This window comes from Peromyscus leucopus, chromosome 5 (genome assembly GCF_004664715.2).
Source record: "Peromyscus leucopus breed LL Stock chromosome 5, UCI_PerLeu_2.1, whole genome shotgun sequence".
Taxonomy (NCBI): domain Eukaryota; kingdom Metazoa; phylum Chordata; class Mammalia; order Rodentia; family Cricetidae; genus Peromyscus; species Peromyscus leucopus.
Window position 1 is genome coordinate 31,984,266 of NC_051067.1, and position 10,654 is coordinate 31,994,919.

General features: G+C 41.2%; 1 protein-coding gene across 1 annotated transcript; it reads right to left on the reverse strand.

The window, feature by feature from the left end:
- Window positions 1-8,851: 8,851 nt before the first annotated feature.
- Window positions 8,852-9,979, reverse strand: LOC114701153 (graves disease carrier protein). The gene has a single exon (XM_028881126.2). The coding sequence runs from the start codon at window positions 9,818-9,820 to the stop codon at window positions 9,116-9,118; it is 705 nt and encodes a 234-aa protein (XP_028736959.1). The 5' UTR covers window positions 9,821-9,979; the 3' UTR covers window positions 8,852-9,115.
- Window positions 9,980-10,654: the final 675 nt, after the last annotated feature.

Below are 10,654 nucleotides of genomic sequence, written 5' to 3' on the forward strand. Positions count from 1 at the left end.
TTGGATCAGGGTTGTCCCTAATCAACCCATTTAACATGAATAACCTTGGTGAGGATTCTGACTTCAAACACAGTCATGTTTTACATAAACTTGGCTGCTGAGTCAGGCACTATGTAGAGAGGAAACAGAGATAGACAATATGGCTTAATTTTTAGTAAAAGAATGTTCTAGCACACCCCAAATATAATACAGTTCTTTACATGGTTTGGTTTCTCTTTATGATTAATCCTCCAATACAAATATAGATGACTTTTTCCCTGAAAACTGTTGGTGAGCATTCAAGAGAATGGGAAATAAGAACTCAAGGGAGAGCTGGGTATGGTACATTGTTGAGCAGATTAGGTCTCAGGTGAATGGCGCGCAGAGTCATCTTAAAGCAGAACCCCATTCACATAAAGATGTGCTTCTAAGATGATTGTAGCTCCAGTATTGGGAAAGAACAGTGTGACTGGATCATGGCATCTGTCACCTTGTGCCTTGAATGGTCATTTGTTTTGTGTATGGTATTTTCTTCTAGTGTCCTTGAAGAATTCTTGAGAAATCTGTTGGAATACAGAAGTGAAGGAGCAGCATGGACAGATGCTCCCACACCGGATAGTCTCAATAACAAAACGTCAAGCTACAGGCCAGCAGAAATTAAACTGACAGGGACACAGACGTGAATGGCAGCCCAGTTCTGTCTCTCCACACGGCCACGGAGACAGGTTGACTGAGTGGCCCATTCTGCAGGTGGGAAACATGAGTCTGGACAGTTCAAAGTCAAATCTGTACGTGGAGTTTGTGGAGAAATGGAGACAGAAGCAGCATCCATCCACTCCTAGCCAGCACTGTTTGCCCGGAGGAGGAGTATCATTATTATTCATAGCATCCTGTCTCTAGGAAATTGTAAGTTTACCATTTAAAAACTGGGCACTTATCAATTGCAGATTTTGTTGTTGTTGTTGTTTGCCTGTTTGTTTTATTTCTGTTTTTGTTTTCTAAAGAGAAAGAAAGGAAGTGGAGTTGGGTCAGTGGGGAGAATCTGGGAGGAGTTAAGAGAGGTAAAACCGTGGTAAGAATATATTGTATGGAAAAGTTTTTAATTAGAAGACAAAAAAATAGGCATTTTAAATTAAGTACATACAATAAAGAGCAAACAGATTTCAAAATGACCTTTAAAAGTTAGGCAGTTTCAGAATCCTTAATTACCCAGTCAGCCATTAGATGGATTTTTAGGAGTGGAATGCTATGGCATGTCTGCAATGTAATTCTTTTTCTTTCTTTCTTTCTTTTCTTTTCTTTTTTTTTCTTCGAGACAGGGTTTCTCTGTGTTGTTTTGGTGCCTGTTCTGGATCTCACTCTGTAGACCAGGCTGGCCTTGAATTCACAGAGATCTGCCTGGCTCTGCCTCCTGAGTGCTGGGATAAAAGGCATGTGTTACCACCGCCCAGCCTGCAACGTCATTCTTATTTGAAGATGTTCCCGTTATTTCAATCACGGTCTCTTTTGTTCCGCCCTTATATTCCATTCTCCAGTGCAAGAAAGCATTAAAGGTTGTTTCTTTCTCTCTAACATTGGTGAATATTCAAGAAAATGTATGTTTTAAAGTTCAGGGCCCACTTGAGTGCGGAGGCTCACTTAGGAGCCTGAGGCAGGAGAGTCACTGTAAGTTAGAGCCCTGTCTAAGCTTCTGAGTGAGACACTGTCTTAAAAAAAGAAGAAAAGCAAAAGGGGGCCAATTTTGTATATCAGGTGGCACACCTTCTTCTTTCTTCTGACTAACTCAAGTGACATTTTTGCCAGGAGCCATCTAACTCCACTGATGACTGAAGCCTTTTTTTTGTTCAAAGTCCTGTATTTCATTTTCTATTAACATATTGTTTTCTAAACAAGACAGGAGTCTGGGAGTACAGCTTAAGGGTAGAGAGAACACTCAGCATTGATAAGGCATTGGCTTCAATGTCCAGTGTTGGGACAAAAGAAAAAAATATTTTCATCTCACTTAATAGAAGGTTGAAAACAAAACCCCACACCTCATCAATAACAGCATTCTAATGACAGTCAATGAAAAGAAAATCTATTCATCCTCAAAATTTCACTAACAGATTACTTAAGAAGCCAGAATTTCCAGTTCAGCATGGGGTTTCCCATAGATTACATCCAGACAGTACCTCTGTGCACTATGTAAACAGCAAACGATAAGGAAGAGAAACAGTTCCTCTTTCCTTGTTGAGCAACCATGCAACCCAGAAGTGATCATTTTTGTTTAGAAAGAAAATAAGAGAAAGTAGCATTTGCTTAGGGAAGGATGTGAGTGTGGTCCAAGGCCCCTCTGCATTCCAACCTGGGTTTCCATATCTCAGCTCCTGATCATGTAGCCATGGCGTTGGGGGCAGCTCTCTGCCAGGTTACCCCACTGTCTAGGCCAGGGAACCTGACTGCCCATGGAAACCCTTTGGTAAACCGCAAGTTTCTGTAGGCCACACCCAGGGAGGCAGCGGGAGCTGATGAACAGGAGACAAGACCGAACACTGTAATAACACAATGCAGTGTGTAATTAAGCAATTCCTGTGATCTCAGACCAAGGATGTTTGTTAGTGTTTTGACCTTCTTCACCCATGTGTCAGCTGGAAGCCTGGCCAGAACTGTTTTAAGTCTGAATCTACACAAACAACTCCCTGTTACCCTCAGCTCACCTTCCTGTTACAGAGCCAGGAGCTTGGTTGCTCCCCAGAATCATGAGATCCCAGATCCAGCACCCGCTTTCCTTGTAGCATCACGAGGGATGCCAGGCCTGGGTAGTATAAGGAGGGCTTATGTGGATGCAGTGAAAGATGCTGAAAGGATTGTAAAGCCCTTGGAAAGTCAGAGCTGAGTGCTTTTTCTATGGTAAGTTTCCCAGGTTTGCTACTTTATGCACAGAGGCTCAGAACAAGGGGTCTGGGTTCCTTTGGCATTGTTGCTGATTCTGTGGTCTCTGGTTCTATTCCAGGCATAGAAAGGGCAGAGTTGAGTATGGGCTGCCAACCCTGGGGTGGACCCTTCAACGCAGCCCTAGCTCTACCACTTGGTGGCTGTGTACCTTACCATTCGAGGTTTTTGACCTTCCTGAGCCTTCATTTCCTGGCATGCCGTGAAGGAGTTGATAATGATGCCTGCATCATAGCATTACTCAGGCTTATACAGTGTTCACTGTTCAGCCTCCTTCTGATGACGCTGGGCTTCAGTTTCTTCAAGGTAAATGACTGAACTGTGGTTTGTATGTAAGAGACTTTAATCTACAGATTTTGAAAATGGGGTCCTGGCTGCTGCCTCATATACAGGAGGACATAGCTGTGCACCCCAGGGGCATTGAGTACACCGGGAATTGGAATTCACGAGACCCTGGTACCTTTTGTAACTTTTGTAACTTTCCCTTTGTTCACAGCATTTGCGCCTTGATAGGCTGAGCTATCAGGAACTCTGTGGGAATCTGTTCAGGCCTTGAGGACACTCTCTCTGAGTCCTCGTGTAGGGAGGGGAAGTGGTTCTGGGACACCAAATCCTGGGATGCTCATGTCCCTTCTAGAAAATGGCATGGTTTGGAGAACTTGCACACCTACCCTACTTCTCACTCACCTCTGGATCATGAAAAGTGATGGAATGGCGCTTTACTTGCACAGCACACGTTGCAGGCAGAGAAGGATAACACATGTGCAGGATGGAGGCGTTTTCTTCCCTTCAGTGGTTTTGATGGGGGCTGAAGGGGGCGGTGTTGGTTGGAGCCTTGGATGTCGTCGGACCCTGCAGATGTGGATGGCTGACTGTGTTCTCACTGCGACTACCTGCTAACTTTTTGGGTGTTTGGGAGGTAACAAAGCATTGCCGTTCAGGGCTAGGCTCTGGCTTCGAATCTGGCTTTGCTCGATATTGGCAGTCTGACCTTGTGTGAGCCAGTCTATGCTGCAGTTCCCTGATCTATGAAATGGAAATAAGTGACAGAATGACAAAGCTCTTGGGGATGAGAGGTTTGTTAAGGTTGTTAGGTGGCAATGCAGTCCTGCCCACGGGGCATCAGATCCTTGAGGTCCGCACCTTACGGTCAGGCCCCGCCAATCTAGCCAGTCTACACAGGCTTAGCGGCTGTGAAGTTGCCTTCCGAAGGAACACAGGCCATTCACGCAGGGTGGAGCTCTGCCCTTCATTCTGAGGGACAAGATCTACATCAAGCATTGAAAACCAGAGCAGCTATTACTTATGGAATATAGAGAATGATCAGATTCCTTAGTGCCTGAGACTCATACACCTTTTGTAATTTTTTTTCTCCCAGTAATGTGGTCTGCATCCAGACTTTTGGACTTGCTAAGCAATTTCTCTTCCATTGAGCTACATCCTAAACTGAGAGATCTCTTTAAAGTAAAAAATATGAAGTTACAGTGCTGGGAGACAATTGCAATTTTTTTAGGTGAGGAAGCAGTAAGTAGCTCACAGGGCTGCATATAACACAGTTTGAGGTTTGAATCCTGTCCAGTGCCCAGATCTGGCCTTCAGACCACTGTTTTTTTCCTCATTAAAGAGACATCACACTTTCCAAGTCTTACAACCTGTTGCTACATGACCCATGCAAATTAATTCCCTAGTCTGTGGGTAAAGCAACCCCCTCCATGTGGCCTGGCATCACATTGTCTCAGCTTCAAGGTGGTACAAGAACTGTGGGCAACGAGCACATTCTGCACTTTGAACTTGGAATTCAGATCTTTTCTCAGGATGGCAACAAGCAATGCTGACCTTTCTCTGTCCAGGCAGGTAGCAGCAGTGGCCATGGCTCTTGGCCATGTGATGAAGCCACAGACACCACAGTGGCCTGTGTTGCTGAGCAAAGGCAATACTCACAGCTTAGACTAGGCTTACCAGGTCACAGAACAATGGTCTGCATCTCCCAGATCAGGGTTTGCAATTCTTGCCTCTGGCCTGGAGAACCTCTAGTCCTTCCCTTCAGCTTTCCACTGCTGGTGATCTCAGGTTCTCCTATCACACAGGGATAGGGTTAATGCCTGTTTATCACAGGGAACTGTTGTGAAAGGCGCAAGAAAATACACAGAGCCCCTAAAACTGCTGGGTTGTGTAACTAACTCCACCCTCATTATTAGGCCTAAATCCACCCCCCTTGATGGTTCCACCCATGACTGACATTTGCTCTTCTAAAGAATGTGCAACAACCACTGCTCACATCACGTTCCCCTGGGCTTTATAATTACACAATTGAAAAAGTATTCTTTTCAGTGCTAGAGATGGAACCGAAGTGCCAGGCAGTACCCTGCCTCAGCCTCTTGGTAGCTTTGCGTGGTTCTTCTCTCTTCTCCTTCTCCATCACATGCTTTGCAGAGGAAATCCTGTTGCTTTTCTGCCTCTGTTTCATTTGGTGGACCAGTTCACAGAAAAGTCCTTAAATCATTGTTCACTTTTTTTTCTACTTATATTTTTGATAACTTAAGTTTTGAAGGTTGTTTCAATTGTTGTATTTTTTCTTAGTGAAAATTGGCATATTTTATAATTATGCATGACCTATTATTGAGTTTTAGGTGTAATTTATCTGACCTGATTCCAGACCCTTATCAGGCATACACTTCACAACTGCTCACTCTCAGCCTGTGTCTTGCCTTCTCATTTTCTGAGTTATGTCTTTTGATGAAGAGAAGTCTTACATTTTAGTGAAATCTAGTTTTCAAATAATTTAATGTTTTTTTTTTTTTTTATGAAAGATTTTTTTTGCCCAAGTCACGTGAGCACTCCTACTCTTTTTTCTTTTAAAAACTTCATGGTTTTAGCTTTTACACTTTGGGATATGATTCATCTCTAATTAATTTTATGGATAGTATGAGAAAGAGGTTGAGTACAGTTTCATCCATAATGTGACCAGTTATCACTATTCTTCATTGGACTGCTTTGATCCTTTTAGGAAAAAATGAGAATAATTTTCCATCTTATCTTCCTATGCCACTCATATTATCTGAATTACTATATATCTTGAAATTTGATATTGTAAAGCTACCAATTTCTTTAGATTTATTTGCTATTTTAGGTCCTTTGAACTTCTGGAGAAATTTTAAAATAGCCTATTAATTTCTATAAAATCCTTTTGGAATTATAAATCTATAACTCAGTTTGGGGCAAATTGACATCTTTACAATGTTGAGTCTTTCAATGAACATAGAATATGTTTCTTCATCTATTTTACTTATATTTTCTCATTAGTAATATATAGTTTTCAGTGTAGAAATCATGCGCCATAATTGAGTGCAAAATAATATTTATTTCTGACTTTTATGTTGTTTGGTGCCACTGTTAATTGCTTTAAATAATTTTCCAATTGTTTATGCAAGTATAAACAATTACACCAGAATTTTGCAAGTTAATCTTGTATGTTAAGATATTGATAAACCTTCACGAGAGCTTCACTGGTTATTTAACAAATTTCATACAATTATTTTAGTAAATCATAGTATCATCAGTAGACAGACAGTTTCCCTTACTCCTTTCCAGTCTTCATGTCTTTTGTTTCTTTTTCTTATCTTAGTGCAATGGCAAGGATTTCTAATAAAATACTGCAGTGGGATGATGAGGGCAGCTTCTTCATGTTCTCCAAATTAGGATGGAAAGAAAAACATCCAATATTGTACTTAATTTTATTTATAGATTCTTCTTATCAGTTGTGGGAAACCCCCTTCTTTTTCCAGTTTGCTAAGAGAATTAAAAAAGATTGACACTTGTCAAATTTTTCTATATATATTTATATGGTCTCATATTTTAGTTGCAATTTGTTTGACTGCCTGACCTTTGAGATAGATATTTCTAAATGTTTTAGCTGCTTTTATTTTGAGAATTCAACTCTGAATTGAGAAGTAATTGAGAGTTCAGTGAATTTTGAAGAACAATGAAAGCCTGAACTAAGAGGCAAATAGAAGAAAGTTCCTCAAAAAGCAGTTATCTAGCCCTTGACCGATTCGGTAGCATTTAGATTGGGTTTATTTTTATTTATTTATTTATTTATTTATTTATTTATTTATTTTTTTTACAAGGATAAAAAATTACTTTTAATATCTTTTGGAGTCTATAACAGACATAGAATGCAATTTCTTATTTAAAAATATTTTCCATTCTCTTTTATTGATAATATAACTGAGATATTTATTTTATAGGTTTAAATTACCTTAAGATTGAGTGGAATAATTAGCTACAGTGTGGTCCAGAAATGAAAATATACAAAAGAGCTTTATAAACCGATGTATCCCCACTCCCGGTACACTTCAAGTCACAAAGCACATGTTCATTTTCAAAGTAAAGATTACACAAATGAAATTAATTCATCCAATTTTTACCAAGATATGACAAGAAATCTTTATGCGCAAAAAAATGCAGAAATAACCTCAGCAGCTTATATTTAAAGTCTTACAGCTCACATCGGCTCCACAAAGTCCCACCTCTACAGACAGACAGACAGACGGTCACCGCTGCTACTCCATCTGTCATGCTCACAACAAAAGAGAAAAGAGCTCTAAACACAATGATCAGGATTCTTATATTCTAAACAACGTTCTTTAAAATGTAACAATCAGCGTGTTCTATATTTACACTTATGAGTATGACACACTAAACGTACTGTACATGGAAGAACTTGTATATTGACATAGTATCTTGGAAACATTGCTTCAGCTATACTCATGGTCCACTTAAATTTTCTAGTACACATCAAGTGATTTAAGACAAACATCTACAATGCTACTCTCCTTTTAAGAGCAAAGATATTTAATTTTCATTATTACTGCCTTTGAGAAATACAGTGCTTTTTTTTTTTTTTTTTTTAAATCACGAAAATCAAAGTACCTGGTAACAGCATTTGAACAAAACCTGATTAAGTCTCTCCTTTTTAAGACAAGACCAATTGTATTGAGAAATGAAGAGAGCTGAGGATGTAGCTCAGTGGTAGGTATACCACTTGACTGGCATGTACAAGGTCCTAGATTCAATCCCCAAAGAGAGGACAATAAAAATAAAGAAAAACTTCAAATCAACGAGGAAAAGGTGTCCTTTTATCAACTGGAGCAGAACTCTGAGAAGAAACACAACAAGAACACTACGTGGTTTCTAGCTATGTTTCCCAGATATCAATTCTCATTCCACTGCAATTGAACCGAGTCTGCTGACTTTAATAACACTACACAAGGTCAGAGGCTGGAGATGTAGTTCAGAGGTAGAGCGCTTATCTAGCAAGACAGGCGAGAGAGACCCTGAGTTTACTCCCCAGCACAAGGAACGAAAGGATGGAGGGTCGGGGATAACAAGCGGTGTTAGAGGCTGGGGGTGCAGGCCATTGGTGGGGTGCAGGCCATTGGTGGGGTGCAATTAGCATGCATGAGTTTGATCCCAGCACATCGCTAAAAAAGAAAAGGGTCAGGAATGTAGCTCAGTGGTATGGTGCTTGCCTTGCACATGCAAGGCCCTGGGCTCAACTCCCTCAGCACTGAGGGAAAAAAAGACAATCATAATTACAGGCTGGGGATGTGGCACAGTGGGGACAACCTGTGCCAGGCATGCAAAGGGCCCTGGATTTGATTCCTGTCCCTCCCCGCCTTCATGACTACAATTACTATGAAGTTTGGAATAGTGTGGTGAAGCCAATGACAATCTCTTAAACTCCAATACGAACCCACCTCTCCTTCCAATAGTACTTTACAATAACCAGCAGTTACCACCATCAGCGCAAGATGGTTTTGCAGGGTTCTAAGGTATAATGTTTGCCATTAAAAAGCACGTCAGAGCAGGCATGGTGGCACATGCCGGAGATCTCAGTACTTGGGAGGCAGAGGCAGGAGGATTGCCAGGAGTCTAGGCCAGTCTGGTCTCCACAGGGAGTTCCAAGCCAGCCAGGGTTACATATCTAGATCCCATCAAAAAGAAAACAAAACATTATGCTAAGCACTTTCGATCTATGATTTAAAATCCAACAGAAATCAAGTATTAGAGCCCCAGTGGTTCCTGTGACAGGGCAAACGTCCCCTTCAAGTAATGTCTCCCTCACAATTAAGGTAACATTCATATATATATTTCCCTCTGAGAATTTACTGAGGAAAACCATCACAACTGGTAATTTTTTCTTTTAGTTAAGGTGAAAAAATTGCTTCATAAGTTCATAGGTTGTGAAAGCCACGGCTTGCGAGGGAATACAGCGGATGTAGTTCAGAGACAAGCCACGGTACAGTCCTTTCCGAATCCCATGGTGTCCATAGACATACTTCATGGTCTCCCGCATCGTAAGGCACTTTTCAGACTCTGGCAGGACTGTCCCCAACTGCATTCTCCGGCGGGTCACATCAAATGGGTAGGATATCGTCTGGGCTATTGCTCCAGCAACACCACCACACAGTAAGTTCACATGAGTCCTCAGAACTAGGACATTGGGATTGTCAGATGAGGGGCGACCAAGCAGGGTGGGCGCGTAGGAAAGCCCAACGCTCTTCAAGGTGCCGAAGGTAAAAAAGGAAACACCTGCATACGGGGCCATTCCCAATATAGTAGGCATCAGCCCTCTGTAGAATCCAAGGAAACCGCCTTCCTTAGCATAAATCGTCTTGAATGCATGAATGATCCCTGAATAGGTGTGCTCCCCTTTCACCTGGAAGGCGAGGCGCACCCTAACCACATCGAGAGGGTAAGTGCAGATAACCGCTGTCATGCCTGCCATGGATCCAGCCATTAATCTGTGCACATGACCAGAAACTCCCAGCTTTGTAGTAATGAACGTTTTATAATGCTCAAACGCCATGAACTGGATCGCACCGTAGGGAAAGATTCGAATCATCATGGCGCCATTTCCTTTATACAAGCCAAGGTAGCCTTCCTTCTGGGGAACAGCACGCAGTGTAGACAGTACCCCTAAATGTTTGTAATGGTGGTTGTGAGCTTGTAATAAAACCTTCACTCGATCCAAAGGCGCAACTGTGGTTTTGGCACAGCACCCAGCAATACCGGCGTCTTTGCATGTTGCTGGTCATGTTGGTGGCTGCAGTGTCTCCCTATTTATTTATTTTTAAATCCAAGACACAGTGCTTCATTTCTTCTCAAAATCTTTAGCGAGCCCTTCTCCTTTCTAAATCACATTGTGATAAAGATGTTCATTACATATTTGAATCAAGTCTAGAATAACTCGTGACCAATTTGCTTTCAAACTATTAGTCACTCACATTGCAGACTACCTCCCCCAAACTAAATCACTTGTTATAGTTTGTGTCTTCATTTTCTGAACTCAGCTCTGATGCTCATGGTTAATAGTCATCACTGTTAGTACCTGCAGCATTTCATCTCACCACAGGATCACTCAGTTATGGGATGTTATAGTCTGTCAGAAATAAAGTTTTATTTTATGAATCATTTTACACAAGCAAACAAATCATTTTGTTGGTCAAGGGTATTTCATCACAACATAATGATGGCAAGGAGTTTTGGGATTAACTAAATGATGGACGTAGAACTTGATATGTCATGGCAGATCTCTTGCATAATCTTTTTAGTTTTTTATGAATGGTCATTTACACTGTGTACCATGTAAATGCTGAATGGCTATTAACTTCAATATTTATGAACTCTCTCAGATGTTTAAAGGCATCAGAGTTAACATATTCACAATTCATTTTTGCTT

What these genes read in the sequence shown, in the direction of transcription:
- LOC114701153 (XM_028881126.2), bottom strand. Translation starts at nt 9,820, where the DNA reads ATGATGATTCGAATCTTTCCCTACGGTGCGATCCAGTTCATGGCGTTT.